The sequence below is a fragment of the Netta rufina genome (genome assembly GCF_964035555.1).
Source record: "Netta rufina genome assembly, chromosome: 14".
In the NCBI taxonomy this organism is placed as follows: domain Eukaryota; kingdom Metazoa; phylum Chordata; class Aves; order Anseriformes; family Anatidae; genus Netta; species Netta rufina.
In genome coordinates this window covers 5,145,182-5,163,626 of record NC_140137.1, presented here as the reverse complement: position 1 = coordinate 5,163,626, position 18,445 = coordinate 5,145,182, and the positions used below count along the sequence as shown (strand labels likewise).

The 18,445-nt window shown below is 39.3% G+C and overlaps 1 protein-coding gene across 6 annotated transcripts in view; it reads right to left on the bottom strand.

Moving 5' to 3' along the window:
- Positions 1-18,445, bottom strand: part of TENM2 (teneurin transmembrane protein 2) — a gene marked incomplete at both ends in the record, with an annotated part of 523,490 nt that overhangs the window by 89,993 nt on the left and 415,052 nt on the right. For all 6 annotated transcript variants that reach the window (XM_084295547.1, XM_084295548.1, XM_084295549.1 and 3 more), the window contains 2 exons: positions 14,152-14,253; positions 17,054-17,249. In XM_084295547.1, the coding sequence (XP_084151673.1) occupies positions 14,152-14,253; positions 17,054-17,249 (298 nt within the window). The remainder of the gene's footprint in view (positions 1-14,151; positions 14,254-17,053; positions 17,250-18,445) is intronic.

The window sequence follows — 18,445 nt, the reverse complement described above, 5'->3', positions numbered from 1 at the left end:
GCTTGACTGTGTATTTACAAAGTAAGCAGTAAGGAGAATTGGGACAGAGTGTTGAAGTGCAAGTTTAAGGCTATACTAACAGAACACTTAGCCACAGTCTAAAACCCCCTTACATCTTAAGCATGAATAATTATTTCATCAATCAGTTTGAGCAAGGTTATCAGAAAAGATGAAACTCATGAAAGAATATTCCCTGATTCAATACATATTTAGACAAACTCATGAAAGGAAAATCTAAAGAGTCTACTATCCACAAAGAGACAACCATCTGCTGTAGGAAGTTCTACCACCCATTAGCTGTAGAATCAAATGAATTTACTGGAGAAGCATCAAAAACAGGTACAATTTTTACTCTTGACTATACGTTGTATGCCACCATCTGGACTAGAGTCCTAGGTAAAAGGGATCTTGTCCTGAGCCATTGCAACTTTATTTCTGTAATATAAATGCTATACTAACAAACACACTCAGGAAAAAACAAACAAACAAACAAACCAGCCAACCACAAACAGCATTTTGAAGACACTTTGTAGAGTCTTATGTAAGATAAGCTTATACACCCTTGTTGAATTGTACAGAGCTTTGTTAGACCTAAGTGAAATAAGGATTGTTAGTATATGTAGATGATCCTGTTTCGGAGGAAGAAGTGAGTTTCTGCTAAAGAACATGCGGTTATTATTATACTTTACAAACCTTGTTTCAAATGCCTCAGAAGTATCTGTTGTGATACTTCAGGAAACTATGAAAAATTCAAAAGACTGTTTCTTCTTTAAGGTTCACTTAAAAGTGAGTGCATTTGCAGACACAAATTACAAAAGAAGGGATATATACATAAGGCCACAGAATGAAGAGCAGTTCAACTTCCCTGACATATCCTGGAAGCACAACACAGCCCTGAGAAAGCAGTCTAGGAGGTTTCTGGAGAGCGTGGAAGATAGCTTCCTGACGCAGCTGGTTAGTGAACCTACCAGGGGTGGTGCCCCGCTAGACCTTCTCTTCACAAACAGAGAAGGACTGGTGGAGGATGTGATTGTTGGGAGCTGTCTTGGGCAGAGTGACCACGAAATGGTGGAGTTCACTATTCTTGGCAAGGCCAGGAAGGGGACCAGTAAAACCGCTGTATTGGACTTTCGGAGGGCTGACTTTGAGCTGCTCAGGACACTGGTTGGTGGAGTCCCTTGGGAGGCGGTTCTGAAGGGCAGAGGGGTCCAGGAAGGCTGGGCGCTCTTCAAGAGGGAAATCTTAATGGCGCAGGAACGGTCTGTCTCCACGTGCCCAAAGACGAGCTGGCGGGGAAGAAGACCAGCCTGGCTCAACAGAGAATTGTGGCTTGATCTTAGGAGAAAAAAGAGGGTTTATAATCTTTGGAAAAGTGGGCAGACCACTAGGGAGGACTTTAAGGATGTAGCGAGGCTGTGTAGGGACAAAATTAGGAAGGCCAAAGCTCATCTGGAGCTCAATCTGGCTACTGCCGTTAAAGATAACAAAAAACGTTTCTATAAATACATCAACACAAAAAGGAGGACTAAGGAGAATCTCCATCCTTTACTGGATGCGGGGGGAAACTTAGTTACAAGAGATGAGGAAAAGGCGGAGGTGCTCAATGCCTTCTTTGCCTCAGTCTTTAGCGGCAATACCGGTTGTTCTCTGGATACTCAGTACCCTGAGCTGGTGGAAGGGGATGGGGAGCAGGATGTGGCCCTCACTATCCATGAAGAACTGGTTGGTGACCTGCTACGGCACTTAGATGTGCACAAGTCGATGGGGCCGGATGGGATCCACCCAAGGGTACTGAGAGAACTGGCAGAGGAGCTGGCCAAGCCACTGTCCATCATTTATCAGCAGTCCTGGCGATCGGGGGAGGTCCCAGTTGACTGGCGGCTAGCAAATGTGATGCCCATCTACAAGAAGGGCCGGAGGGCAGACCCGGGAAACTACAGGCCTGTCAGTTTGACCTCAGTGCCAGGGAAGCTCATGGAGCAGATCCTCCTGAGAGTCATCACGCAGCACTTGCAGGGGAAGCAGGCGATCAGGCCCAGTCAGCATGGCTTTATGAAAGGCAGGTCATGCCTGACGAACCTGATCTCCTTCTATGACAAAGTGATGCGCTGGGTGGATGAGGGAAAGGCTGTGGATGTGGTCTACCTTGACTTCAGCAAGGCTTTTGACACCGTCTCCCACAGCATTCTCCTCAAGAAACTGTCTGCTCTTGGCTTGGACTGGCGCACGCTTCGTTGGGTTAGAAACTGGCTGGATAGCCGGGCCCAAAGAGTCGTGGTGAATGGAGCCAAGTCCAGTTGGAGGCCAGTCGCTAGTGGTGTCCCCCAGGGCTCGGTGCTGGGGCCGGTCCTCTTTAATATCTTCATCGATGATCTGGACGAAGGCATCGAGTGCACCCTCAGTAAGTTCGCAGATGACACCAAGTTAGGTGCATGTGTCGATCTGCTTGAGGGTAGGAAAGCTCTGCAGGAGGATCTGGATAGGCTGCACCGATGGGCTGAGGTCAACTGCATGAAGTTCAACAAGGCCAAGTGCCGGGTCCTGCACCTGGGGCGCAATAACCCCAAGCAGAGCTACAGGCTAGGAGAGGAATGGTTGGAAAGCTGCCAGGCAGAGAAGGACCTGGGAGTGATGGTGGATAGTCGGCTGGATATGAGCCAGCAGTGTGCTCAGGTGGCCAAGAAGGCCAATGGCATCCTGGCTTGTATCAGAAACAGTGTGGCCAGCAGGGCTAGGGAGGTGATCGTCCCCCTGTACTCAGCTCTGGTGAGGCCGCACCTCGAGTACTGTGTTCAGTTTTGGGCCCCTCGCTACAAGAAGGACATCGAGGTGCTTGAGCGGGTGCAGAGAAGGGCGACGAAGCTGGTGAGGGGCCTGGAGAACAAGTCCTACGAGGAGCGGCTGAGGGAGCTGGGCTTGTTCAGCCTGAAGAAGAGGAGGCTCAGAGGCGACCTAATCGCTCTCTATAGGTACCTCAAGGGAGGCTGTAGCGAGGTGGGGGTTGGTCTGTTCTCCCACGTGCCTGGTGACAGGACGAGGGGGAATGGGCTTAAGTTGAGCCAGGGGAGCTTTAGGTTAGATGTTAGGAAGAACTTCTTTACCAAAAGTGTTGTTAGACATTGGAACGGGCTGCCCAGGGAAGTGGTGGAGTCACCATCCCTGGAAGTCTTCAAAAGACGTTTAGATGTAGAGCTTAGGGATATGGTTTAGTGGGAACTGCTAGCGTTAGGTCAGAGGTTGGACTCGATGATCTTGAGGTCTCTTCCAACCTAGAAATTCTGTGATTCTGTGATTATTTTTTCAATTATTTCATTATTGTGAACTTCAGTCATACTGAAATGGTCTTAAGAACAGTGGGAATAAGCAAGATCTAGAACAACTTTTAGGTTACTCTAGGAATTTCTGCTCTTACAAGTAGAAGCTGGTTGGAAGTCAGTTTGTACAAATTCACCCAGGAGGAAAAGAATGAACACACAACTATTAATGACATTATATATGCTTTATTAGCTTCTTCACAAGACTGTTTGACTACAGAACACACAAACAAAACTGAGATTATTTAATTGTATTATTACTCTATGCTTGCTGGTCAGAGTTAGGAAGAAATACACAGCTTTTCATAGCAGTCATGCCCTGCAATCCTTACCTCAGTTGCCCAAACCTGAGCCTTACCATGCTCCCTTGTCTAGCTCTGTCAAACTGCACATTAGCAAGCAAGAACGAGATTCACAGAAGAATTTCCAGAAGGACAAAAAACCCATCAGGTGTGTCAAATCTCTGACATTCAGAAACCATTTGGGGAAAGCAGCACACGCTGACTTAAGCACTAAAGTATGGATGCTTTAATTAATCCGGGGTGAATTTAATTGCTTTAGTTAAGTGGAAATCGGGTTAAAAATGATGCAGAGCATGCTGGGGTGTGTTAAAAACATGACATATGAGTTGGATGAATCGATAAATTAAAAGTGCACAGATGTTTTAATTAAACCCAGGAAAGTTAACGAAGATCGCTAGAGACTTTTAAGCCTATGATTAATTCAATTCATTTCAAATACCTGTAGAGATATGGGGATGCCTCCATTTTGAGAGTTATAGAAGTTCTCAATCGATAAGTACTTAAGCTGTTCTACAAAAAAAAAATGGCAGGATTTTTACAGAAGTGACTGAACAGTAATAATTGTACAATGAATATTTACATTCTTCTGAACAATCAGCAAACTTTTTGCTAAAATTTATCAAAAAGTTTAGTTTTTCTCACTACCTTCAGTGTGTGACCTTGTATGTCAAAGATAACATTTGCTGTACCATCCTGTACCATTCCACACAGTATCTATTTCCATTAGATAACTGCTTTGCTTACAATTATTATTAAAAATCTGTGTAAGAAATATGAATGTGTCTTACCACATTATCTAGCAGAATACTGATAATCTGAACTTTTATGTTCTGACTAGCAATTTCCACAAGCACAGCAAATTTTGGCATTATCAAATTGGGACTAGCCACTTGGTACAGGATATTTTTTCTTTACAAATAGTATGACATTTTTAAAAACAATGTAGTCTGTAAGAATGGCGAAAATAAAAATTAAGCAGGTGTCAGATATATTTGATGTAATTCACCGGTGGACTGAAAGGACTGAAGCTCCATTACTGCTAGCATGAAGATGAGCTTAGTCAACCTACCTACCCATAAACAAAGATCTAATTCTTAGTTCTCTAAAGACACTGGAGTCCTGAGGGGGAAGAGAATAAGAGAACTGTGTGCTCTCACTAGAAAAGTCACAGAACAAACTACAAATTGGAGAGAGAGAGAGAGAGAGATGGAGTGTCCTGAATGTAAATGGTATGTCCTGAAAATACTGCCCTGCAATCTAAAAATCTCATTCTTTGGAAACTAGTAACACAGAATCAGAGCTGTGAACATCCTGCTTTAGATATAAGCAGTGAGCTTGACAGAACTACAATAATACATAGAGATAAATGCTACTTTCTACCAACAGATGGAAATAAACAGATGCTGAAATAGACTACTGTCATAGACTAGCATGTAGATCTTCATTTGTATATTTTGATATCTTTGTAAATGGAAAAACTGAGGAGAAGGGAAAATTAAATTATCTCAGATGTTTCAGTAGCTATCTCAGTGGAAAGAGTCAGTGAGGAATGAAAGAGATGATGTTTCAAGCTTTCAAAAGGCAGCAGCAAGGACAACCATCGAGTACCAAAATCATCCTTCCAAACATATATGTTGTCATTCCTAACAGAGGAAGCACTAACAGCATGAAGTCATTTATACATACAGAAAGAGACGTGAAATATTTCTTGCAGTATTTTTGATTAGAGTTTACAACATCAACAGTGAAATAATCTGTCCTTTTCATATTTCTGTGGTTTTGTTACAGCTAAATAGCAGTTCAGTAAACGTAGGATTGCACCCAGAGGTTGAGATAATCAGCATATTTAAAATCCAGACTGCTTTGGTCCCATTTTAGTTACTACTATTTGCATTATTAAATTGACCAGAAAGGATTTAAATCATAACATGATTAATTACATAGCTCTATATTGGCTGCAGATATTTAAGTATTTTGCTACATCTGAGTTAGAAACTTTATTCATTTATTTGAGAAAGCAAATGGGGATGACAGCTAACTGAACTCCATCTCACCCCAACAGGGTCTAAATATAGGAAAAGATCTAAATTACAGGTTCAAGTCTGGATACAATACAGATATGAACATACCCCAAAGTCATGCAAGCTGGAATTGGAAGCTGTGACTCAGGGCCATGTCTGTTCTTCAGGGACAGAGAGTACATAAGCATCTCCTAACAGCTGTATTTCCATAATGTGATTTGCAATACTACTTGATTGTAGCTGCTTCAATGACATTTACTGTTATCAAAAGGACTCCAAGATGATGCCAACACAAGTGCAAAGACAAACTCTTCAAACTTAATGAAATAAACAAATATCAATACAAGTCCATGGAGACAAAACGATCTTAAAACAAAAGGTAGATTGCAACACAATCAAATAAGCTAACCAATTAAACACAAAAACAAATTACGAAGCATACATCTTCATGAGCACAGCTCAGCTCAGCCAGGCATGGTCAGAGCATAGAGATTCTTAGCCTCTAATGGAAGTAGTACAGGATTAGAAGAAAGATTTTTGGCTTGCTGGAAACTAAGCTTCACAATGGTATGTGTTCTGCGTGTATTTGTATGCTTGTGCACCTCCTTGCTGCTCTGGGAGCCTTTTGAAATATTCTATTTATTGGAATACGATTGAAACAGAAAATATTTGCGCAAATAGATGTGCTGTTGCTGCACATGTATAAGAAAGCAAGAAAGATAAAGTGAAGCAGCTGATAATAGAGTGGGTTTTGAAAGCCACAGTGAGAGATCAAATGAACATACCTAGCTTTTAATAAATATGAAAATATTATTATAACGCTTCTGAAAGAAAATTCATTAACAGGATTTTACTGTGTTCCCATACAGTTTCAATAGTGGACATGGGCAATACAAACTTCATTATCATACTAAGCCAATAAAACTTGGTTCCAGATTTTAGGCCTTGGCTACAATATCGCTTGTAGCTCTGTCTTTGGCCTCTGAATTTCTACAAGTTGGGTAATGAGTGATCATATAAAGAAGCATTAGCACTCACTGAAATCAGAGTCATAATTACTTGGATGCACGCTTTTAAACTATTTTCCTATTGTATTTTGTCCAGAAGTGACATTAGCAACCTGAGTTATTTCCTACCTTCTTCACTACTGAATTCCTCAGCGTTCCTTATTCTTTTTTTTCATCCTTTTACCTTGCTCTCTGGTATTTTCTCCTATGGAAGTCGGTCTACCCTCTCAACTGTGACACCATCCTGCAACTTCATCGGAAAGCAGGCCCATATAAAATGTGAAGTTCATTTATTGCAATGTGAATTTACAAAGATATAAAAGGGCAATACAGTACACCAGCACAAATTTGGTGATATAAATACTGGCAGTTTAATATGGAATATAAATGGTAATAAATTCTCTATATTAGATGCAGGTACTGGGTATATTAAACAACATTAAATAAGTATCTTAACAATTTTTAAAGCATTTTGACTGCCCTGCAAAGCTATAACAAACAGAAAAAGAATGTACTTCTAAACAACTGGAGCATCCCAACTTGAAATGATTTGGGACCAGCTCTTCTCCAGATAAAATCTTAGTAACACAAAATTCAAGGCTGGATTCAGCAGAAGCCATAAAAGCTTTCAGAACAATGAGAAGTTAATATTTTGCATGTTAAAAAAATGCATTTTTTTTTGAAAACTCTGTTTTCAAATTCTGTAATATTCCTAAGATAAAAGTATCTTTTGATTCCTATTTCCACTTTCTTAACATTTCCTCACAAAGGATGCAAAGGATACAAAGCAGCACTTCCTAGCCCTACACAGGGAGCAATCTGTGTACTTCTGTAGCCATTCTGCTACTGTATATCAAATTTATAGCAAACATTTGCTAAGCCTCACATTTAAACTAAAAGTACTATAGGAGGGACAGATACACGTTCTTAAAAACTAATGAAATACCTCAAACCCCTTTTGGAGTCACGACCATCACCATCACAAAGGATTCAGCCTGGGACCCCTTCTATTTGTTGCTCCTGTTTAAATTGCCAATTAGAAAGTGTCAGAGTGGTGGATTTTGTGCTGGCTCCACTTGTCTGCCTGAACCTGGATCGAAGCTACCATACCATTTCATGCAGGCAAGCTAGCAGCTGATAGATGGCAATGACTGTCAATCATTGTCAAAAAAGGTTGTGTCTATTTATTTATTCTGTAATTCTTTTAGGCACAGTTAACTGCACACACCTCTTCTCAGAGCATATTGTGGTTATGTAAAACTATGAAACTGAGGGCATACAGGATAAGCACTGCCCTCTACACAGAACTCATTGGAAGGCAACCAAGAACATAATCAGTATGCCTGAAATGAAAAATGTCTGCTAATAAAAGGTGAGACTGGGAAAAGGATAAGGAAATTTATAACAAAGGCATTTTAAGGTACTGAGCCAAAGAGGTGGGAATTGCTGGAGAGGAACAGTGCCAAAGACAGCCTTGTCTCAGCATCAAAATGATGCCTCCACCCACTGCGAGGGGGAGATGTGAGTGACAGGCCAGAGCTGCTGCAGCAGCAGCACATTCGTAAGTTGGCACACATAGACACACACAGAGAAAACAAAAACTAACCCACCCAGAAACAGATACTGAGAAAGAAGCTGAACAATTTGGATTTTGTCAGCCGCAAGAAATGATGCGAGGTATGTGTGGGTGACAAGTCATGCAGGCATTATTTCCAAAGAAAAGAACAATTCATTGTTTATTTATTTTTTACTTGTGCCATGCAAGTGAAGAGACACGCTAGGATTATGAACACAAGGAATGTTTGCCAATAAAGTTATTTCTCTAATTTCTGTTTTCTCTCTAACTGACTACTTCTCTGCCCTCCCCTGCACTCAGTCTGTCACAGCGGACAGTACCATCATTCGATTCTCCATGCCGCTCAGGTTCATAATCTGGGTGTTATTTTTGATTCATCGGTTCCCTTGCCTCACAGCCAAATTTTGACAAAGTCCTACAGATTTCATCTGCATCGTATCTGTTTGTCAGAATTTTGGCCTTAGCTTTCAGCAAATAAAATCCACATCAAACAAAAATCTTTTTCTCCATCATGGATAAATTCAGTCTTCTACACTCATGTCTGTGTTTAACACTGCTGCATAAACCCCATTAATTTAGCCTTTAGCCCTGTGACTCCTCTTTCCCAGTCCTGTTCCAGGTTTTTCCTCTTATCACAGGAACAGAAATGCCATGTCCCAGCTTTGTCTGTAGGTTTGTTTTGCCCCAGACTGCTCGCTGCTAGAATCTGACTTCCACCTCTTTGGGACCTACAATATTGCCACCACTCATTTTGAAAGCTAAAGCTCAAAACAGCTCTTTCCTATGCTCTGCCTCCTTTGAAGGCACCATCTTCCCTGGATCACCTCATGATATTAGGTACTTGACCCATTACCACCCTTTAAAACTCCCTTTTTTACCACAGCATTTCCCCAAACTAACAACAGTTACAATGCTCTTATGTTTATAACACCACCTACACCATTTGTTTCCTTGTATCTCCACCTATGTCAATTAGTTCCCATTTATTCCCTTTTAACTTGCATTGACGTGGTAAATTCTTGGAGGTAGACACTACTTTAATCTATTGCTTTTATAACACTAACCACGACAGATTAGTTTGAAGGAGTAGCACAATCTATGCATAAACACTTCTGTGAAGCAAAATGGCATTCTTCATACAAGACTGTTCCTCTCCCTCTTTTCTCTGATAAACCAAACCTTATGGGTACCATCACATTTAATCCAACCTACCTTTCTTGTCTATGATCTTTTATTCCAAAACTTTGCAGTGGTTCCCTTGAATAATGCACCCCCATTCGCCCTGAGGGCCCGACGTACTGCCTGACCAGGGGTCCCACATTTTCTGTCAGGCCATGTGCAGGACAGGCAAACCAGAGGGGCTATGCAAGACAAGCTCTCACCTTTCCCTTCAAAGTCCAGTGACCTTCTGCTTTCTTGCACTATTTTCAGCTCCTATAATTTCTAGCCAAGTGATGAAGACAAATACTGTTTCCCTTAAACACAGAGAGAAAATACTGTCTGCTACACATTATCAGCATGTGTCTGCCGCGTGCTCTGCAACAATGATCCGAGTATGGAATTATTCAGAAAAATGCACTCTGCAGTTCATGTTTTCCCCACTGTGAGCTCTTCCAGAACCTCATGGCACCGGACATTCATTCTGGACATGGTACTAAGAATAGTTTCAAACAGCGTATTCACTAAAAAAAATAAAAATCCTTTATGCACTTAAGGATTTTATCGCCCAAGCAGTAAGGCTCTGAATAACCTCAGAGCAAAAACAGTTTCAAACAACTGAAATTTGCATGAGAAAATTCTGGTGTAGCAGCTGAGAGGAAGAAAACATTGCTTTTTCTAACAATAATACCTTACTTACCTAATAATTGAAGACTTTTAATATTTTTATACAGAGATTAACAGTACACACATAACAAAGAAGATGACAATAGTGGGAACTCTTATCATGGTGTGGGCAATCATCAGAAACAGCAAATCCATTAAAATAAATTTTAAAAAAGACTACACTTTACAGCTTAGCAACTATTTCAAACTAAATAGATGTTGCAAAAGAAATAAAAAGAAATTTTAAAAACCTACCCTTCTTTTTATACTTATTAAAGTGGCGTCGTCCTTTGCCAGTAAGCCAAAAACAAACAGAATGAAAATAAAATAATGAAAAACCCACACAAGGAGAACAGGAAAAGAAACTGAGTATAACATAAATCTGAATCATTAGAGTTAAAAGAAGATTAAAGAGTCAACTGATCAAACAAGGTTTCAAAAATCTAAAAGCCTTGAATCTATTTAGATTAAAATATTAAACATGTTTCTTTTTGCATCACATAATTAACTAACAGTATCTGCTAAATGGCAACTGACAAGCTACTTAACTCATATTTTTCCTTCTTTTACAAATCAGACACCATTTCTTAACAGGCTATGCTCATTGTATCAACAGAGAAATCCCATGCCATGGTACATTGTTTCACCTTTTCAGTTTTGCTAAATATGGTTATGATGCAAAACTAGTATTTTAAAATACAAAATCAAAAGTGGCTCTGAGCACATTTTCAAAAGAGTATATGCTAGTGTCTTTGGAAGTCTTTTTGTTAATGGAAGGGAAGAGTTACATGCCCTCCAAAATACCATGAGATGAAATCAAATTACAGCCAAATCTGAGTCACTTCTGGGAACCCAACTCATTGCAACACTGAACTCTACAAATGGTGAAAAGCAGGACATGAAGGATTCCTGCCTGCAGATTTACCACAAGACTGCGCAATTACAAGACCAAAATATTACCAGACATAAACACTGGGAACACTAAGAAGGACATCTTGATATACTTGTGTGGGTATGTCATGGAAGTCACAGAAAAACAGAGATGTATATAAAAAAGTGGCAACACAAAACTAACAATCATAGCTGCAAGCCCGATTCTTTAATCAATCCTTGGTCTTAGCATCCCTTCTTATCAATGACTTCTATAGCTATTTCTGCACAGGAGGTTACTCACAGTGCAGTTCAATTCCAAGCAAATTTTCCACTGACTTTAACCATGCACTCTTTCTTTATCAGGATACATCTCTACCCATAGAGTTATCTTTTGATTATGAGATTTTCCTTTTCTTTAAATGCCATATTTTAACCACATGAGATTAAAACGTATTACCTTTCTTGTGTGTTAGATGAAATTCTTAATTAGGTTAAACTCCACATGATTTCAAAGTGAATCCTGTCTGAGCAAGAATGAAGTAAATCTGTTGAGACTGGCTACCTGAGAATAACTTGTTTCCACAGATAAGGGTGAGAATTAAAGCTCCAAGTATTTGGCGGGAGCGTTTGGCAGGGTGAAATGTCCTCTAGTTCAATCAAGGCATGAAAGTGTATTTTAGCCCATGCGTTGGGCCAAAAGTTCAGCGCTTTCTAATCATTTTCATGGTACTTTCCTGGAGCTAATGGATCTCAAGCCCAATCTGTGCTCTCTCATATATTTCCTTCATTTTAAGCTTTCAGAACTACATTGATCAAGTAAAGTAACAGAAGGAGTACCCATGCACTGGAGTATCTGTGCACTGTCTGTGAAGTGAGCAGATGATTCCCCTCAAGATTCACTGTCTCTGATACCCTCAAAATCATCCTTGCAAACAGTGATTTAATAGTACAAAGGATCACACCTCACATCTCTCAAACTTGGGTTTTACCCAGCATGAAGTTCTCAGGCTACTCTGTTATTGCATGAATCAAGTTCTGTGAGATATGTGAGGAGCTTGCTCACTTCTTCTCCGCATTTCCCTATTTGAATCTTGCCTTGCATTATTTTACAGTGGAGAACTGAGGTATTGAAAGATGTGTTGCTAGGGAAATAATAATAAAAAAAATCAGATGGAAAGAAAAATAATTATCTTTCCATACATGTGACAGTTTAAATAGAAACTTAACATTACAGTAAATATATAGTACATGAGTCCAAACATCTAATATGCTGGAATAGATTTAATTTCTATCTCATTTTATTGTGTTTTATCATTCTTTCAATCCCCAATTTTGATTGCTATCTCCTGAAACTGCTCTCACATGTAATCAGCATTCAAGTAAGCTGAAAAACCTGTGGCCATGGGTAACAGTGCCCATGACATTGGTGAGGCACACTGCCTTTACACACTAACTCAGCCCCATGCTTCTGGGTATGCCTTACAGTGTCTAAGATGTGCAGCTCTGTGCTTGTATATATACATGAGAATTCTGCCAAAATACCCATTTTATCATTTTATGTAGTTTTTCAAGCTTCTTTGTTCTTTAGAAATACTATGATGTTTGACAAAGAAACGGTAAGACAGGTGAAAGAAGCTTCCACAAAACCTACTTTTGAGGGTAGAGAGACAACATACAAAGGACAAGGCAGGAAGCAGAGGGAAATTTCTCAGGGGCTGTTAGAAGCCTGACAGAGTTTGACAAGTACCCTATTAAAAGGTATCTGATGTAGCCTGAACAGACTATCTCCTAGCACAAAGACAGAATACAGCGTTACACAGAGGTTCAGTACACAATGCAGGATTGCTCCACAACTCAAAATGCAAATGAGCTGATTTAATGGCCATGTATGTGTAAAGAGTGGCAGTGAAGCACACAGTCATTACATGCATACTTTCACAGGTTAACACCACAGAAATGCATATAGCTGTCAGTGTGTATTTATAGCACACATTATCACACCATTTCCTTTGTGATATACAGATGTCTTCTCTATATATTTGCCAACCATCATAATTTCTCATGTAATCAAACAACATGCACTCTTTATTTGAAGCAGTCTTTCAATTGAGTAGGGCTAGTGCTGAGATAACATTAACTTCCCATGGCCCTTGGGATCTCTTTATTTTTTCCCCTACTGGGACACTTCTAGGAGCCAAATACAGAGATACAAAATAGAAATGACTCTCCAGTATGGGTCTAGCAGCTATTCAAGGAGCACTTGGTAGCCAGGCACAGGTATGGTGGGTCCCACCCTGCTACACCACTGAAAGAGGTGGGGCCACAATGAACTGTCCTCAGAACTGGATCATGATCTAAGAAAAAATGAGCACCCTTCTAAGGCCCTTCAAGGCATTTTAACCACTTTCAAATGCCATACTCTTGGAACACTAACAACTCTATCCCTGTGGAAAACAACTGTAAACAAGTAATAACTATAAGGGGCCTAAACCTCACATAAACTAAGGAAACAAATTGCAAAATGTTATAACTGTGCTCAGGAACATCTGGGAATTCAAGCAAGTCATTGATTTTAGACACCATATGTGCTACTAACTGTATAAACTAAAAAGGTCTTCCTTTATGAATCTTCCCTGTATGACAGCTATCCCAAACTCTCTGAAAAAAATTGTAAACACATACTGCCAATCCACAGATGTCTTTTGAAGTTCTGTGAAATCCTTGATAATCACAAATCTCTGAGTTTTAGTAGTTAAAATTTACAATCAAAACTCAATATAAGGTATATTTTAAGACTCTGTCAAGTCCTACTTACTTGCCTAAATAAAAGGTGAACTTCCTTTGGTGAGGAGCAATTGCATATGCAACAAAGCTACTGTGAACTAGAAGCGTGGCTTAGCCAAGACAGAATATATATTACACTCTATTAACGAGATAATCAGTCTTTTATTACAGACCAATTCATGCTTATCAGAAAGCACTGATAATTCATTCACTTTTACAGAAAATAAATCTTTTCTGCCACTTCTGCCTTCTACATTTGACAAAAAAGTTGTAGCTAGGCAAGCACATCAGCAATGTGGCAATATTTCCACCTGATCATATTTAACTAAGGAAAAAAAGAGTATTGATCTACTTGAACCTAGCTTGGACCCATGCTAACTAGCAGGTGCTGTAGATCCATACATCTCAAACACACGCTGTGGTTATTTGTAAACACAAAGAAAACAATACCTTTAGCACAATCTGCTCCGTGAAATCCTGGAAAACAGTGGCAGACACCAGACACACATTCACCATTCCCATGACAATTGCGCGGACAGTCTTGCACTGAATCTGAAATACAAGCATCACGGGTATATTAGTTGGCTCCTAGGTTGCAAGCTATTTGCCTAGTTTTTCTTTAATTTTGTCTTCAATGTTTATAAGAACAACAGCTAATATTATTAACGCCACAGAGTTCAGGTGAAGTGGAAAGTTACCAAGATCTCTAGCAGCACGAGTAACTGTAGAGATGTAGTGATAGCCTACAAGTCATATACCAAACCTTCTAGCAACATTAGCACTCAAATCTACTGATAACACCCAAACCCTTTGTTCAAACAGGTAGACAAAACTGTTTCTTATGACCTTTATAACTATATTTGAACTCATGTTATGTATAAAACATAATGCTTCGACAGGGAAGTTGACAATCTTCCTCTTGCAATTTGACTTTGATCTTGCACAATGACTTTTCCACGTGGAATTGATTATCCCAAGGAGTGTAACTTTTTCTTCTACAGACTGAAAGCTTCATTAAGAAAGTTGACAGAAACATCTGCTGTACCTGACAAAGAGTAGCTCTTTTGCTATGGCAAATAGTATTTATCCCCCCATCCCCCCTCCCCCCAATTTAAAAAAAAAAAGTACAAAAGGATGAAGAGGTCTGTAAAACCAGAGAGCAACATTTAACTCTGGAGTTAAAGTAACTGACTGAAATGCTGAAGACTTCCATAGTCTGTGAAGTATAAGCACACCAGCCTGATGATAAAATTTCAGCTGTACCAAGCTATTTGCTTTTTTCCCTAATTTCTGTTATTATTTGGCTGACACAGTGTACTACTTTGCATAATATAAAGTGGAAATGAAACACCAATTTTGAAATTAATGCTTAGAATTCTATTCTATTTGAAGGCTGCTGGATTTGAGAGGAACATATTTTCAACACTGAATTATTGGAAGAAAAATATAATTGTAATGTTGTAATTTCTCACTGTTACTCCCTGTTGTTGTAGGACCTATGGTCCTAAACTAAATGACTCTGTCAGTCCCAGACACCAACAAATAGCATCTACAGAACATGGAAGATAAATTTTGGATTTGGAACTAGTAGCACCATACAGAGTATTCTTCCGTCCAATTAAACTGAAAAGAGGAAAAGGAGTCAAGCCCAACTTCATATCTAATTTAACAGTTGCAAACACTAAGTAAATAACAATAATAAAACCTACAGCAAAATTTTAAAAGATGCCATTCACTTGGCCTCTTGAAATGATTCATGTAAATAATGAAAAGAAAAACTGTGATGTGAAATGGTCAAAAATATCGACTTATCTCATGAAGAAATGCGTCTATAGATTTATTCATTATTTTGCTTCACGGCTCACAAAAGGATGTTCTTTGTATTCAAACCATGGTAAATTAACTATTGCCTGTGAGTTAACATCATTTGTGTTATTCTTTCTCCTCTCCCACATCAGAAAAACTTTCAGCTCTCTCAGATCCTTTGATTAGGAAATATCTGATACTGGGTGTGTGTAGAAGAACCTCTTAACTGGATAAAACACTGTATTTTTCTCTATATTTCAGTCCAATTACTACTATTGCACTATCATATAGTCTACCTGACTATTAGACCTTTGAAACTCCTGAAAGCTGTAGACAGGGCAGCCCTTTTAAGGACACCTTATCATACCTGATGATTTTCTAAGAAGCACAGTAGGGGAATACCAAGATAAAAGCTCAAATGTTGATGTTTTTGGAGAGGCAGAAAATGCCTTCTATGGACTAATTCATAAATCTATACATAAATAGGCACAGCGCCTAGTAACTCTCAAAAACACATATGAGCTAGGGAAACAAAAAACAGTGTCTCACCTTAATTGAGGTTAACAGAAACAATTATATCCATACTTAGTGACACGATATTGGCTATCCTCTTACACCCTTTAGGACATAAGACTACAAACTTTGTAGTGATGTAAAAGAAGAATTAAGCTTTAAAACATTAATCATGCAAGGCTGGAAAAGACTTCCAATTATTTTTCATCAGACTTACAAACTCAGTTTGAATTTTTGGAATTTTTCTTTTTCTATACTAATGGAAATTACAGATTTACAAAATGCAATGCCATTTAATCCAAGCAGCCAGGATGGAATAGCATGTAGCCCATCTAGTAGTTTTTGATGCCACTGTGACAAGACAATCACCAAAGCTCATCAAGTACTTTAACAAATCTTCTGATTAAGATTGGAGAGCATGCTCAGCGTGGCTTTCAACTAAATGGAACCCTATTCTAACAAAACTGCAGGCTTCTCAGATCACAGACTGGATGCTCTTCTGCTCTTGTTCCATCATGTTGAGATGACGGCCCACCATTAGGTGAGTAGCAAGCTGGAAGACTGCTTATAGCTAACTAACAGAATGAAGTCATCTCTGGGGTGACTGCAAGCAACCCCATGCACAGGTGTCCGTTTCTTGTACCGTCTTTCCACAAAGACTAAGCACCTCTCCTGTTGGATACTATTGCCCTCAGGTGTAAAGCAGGTTCTCTGGAGAAGCAAATAGGTATAAAAATGACAGAGATAAGGGAGAGGAATATTAACTGGGGAATGCTTCAGTCCAGGCTGAACTTATCTGACCATCTTGTTTCCCAGAACTAACCTCAAGAACTATAGGAATGGTAAAATCTTAGAAGAGAAATCAGGAAATTAAAATCAAAACCCCTTTAACAGACTTTTTGAGAGTAGTGTTAAGAAACAATTGCGTAACAACATACGGACAAAAAGACTGAATGCTGAAGACTGTATTTTGACTTCAATCACGGAAAGGTATCAATACAAGGAAAAACGTTCAGCTTGTGGTGATACCTACCCAAAATAACTGTACTGAAAGAGACCACTTCTTTGTCCTTGCCATCATTGTAAAATGCCAGGTGCCACAAACCCACATCCAAGTACTGAACAAACACAGCCTCATTCTGAACGAGGGTCTGAATACTTCGACGTTCCCGTGGGGACTCCACCACACTCCATTTCTCTTTCCCATCCAAGCGTTCCATGAAATCATACTGCAAAGTAGAAAAAAAAAAGAGAAAAAAAAAAAAAGAAAACAAACAAAACCCCAAAGAGACCTGAATACAGAATGATATTTATGATATTTCAGCTCAAAATCTAACACCATGTGCTGTATTAAAAAAAAAAAAAAGTCATAAAATGGAATTTCTAAAAGATGTAACAAAGTAAAACTACTATTTACTGAATTTCCATTGAACACATATATTCTGTGACTTATCCTTTTTTAAACAGTGACACAGAATTATGTGTCTTTTCTCTGCATAGGTGATCAAAACTGTACAAGCAGTATTTCTTGACAGGCTGAGTTTTGAGAGATCAGATGAAATCATTGCTTTGACCCATCACAAAATTTTAGGTTTCTGTACAGCTTTCAAAGCTGGAAACCTTCAACTTAGGAGAGAGACATCCTCTCCTAAGCAATCACCTACAATAAATTACTGTTGCATGCAGTACAGACGTCTCAGATGTACCTCGAGACATATAATTGATTGGACACCCGCAGAACGCAAAACCAAACAGGAACAGCACAAACAAGGAACACATCTGTCTAACATAAAGTAACTTCGTACTCAATAAAAAGACACTGTAGAAATGGTACATCACAGAGCAGCTTGCTTACCTGAGTTGGTATGTAGAACGGTCAGGAGGTAAGTAGGATACAAAAACCAGAGGGAGCATGGAAAGGAATAACACAAATCAGGTGGCTGAAGGAATTGAACTTCTATTAAGGAAAATGGAGAATTTCTGTTTGGATGCTTTCCAAGTAAGGTAGAACATTACATTAATCTTTGGAAAAGGGATCAAACAGAGCAAGTGATTATTTAGAGTATAAGAGGGATGGCACCATTAATGGCATGAAACTAAAAAAAGGAAGAAAGAAATTTAAGATGAATGTCAGATAAGCTTCCCATCTATTAAGCTCAGTAATAGCCTCCCAGTGGAGATGCCACTGCATCACACAATTAAACAAGGCTGGAAGAAATATTGGTTAATCTACAATAGGGAATAACTCTGCATAGCAAAGCAGCTGGACTAGATGTCCTAGCAGGCTTTTTTCCCTTCTGCCTTTAATGTCTTTGATTCTAGAGCTCTCAAGCTGATGTTATGCTCAACTTACAGCTCTCATAGCCCCTATCTAAGGGCAGTCCTTAAGAAACAACAAAAACAATATATCTAATTTTTTGATAGC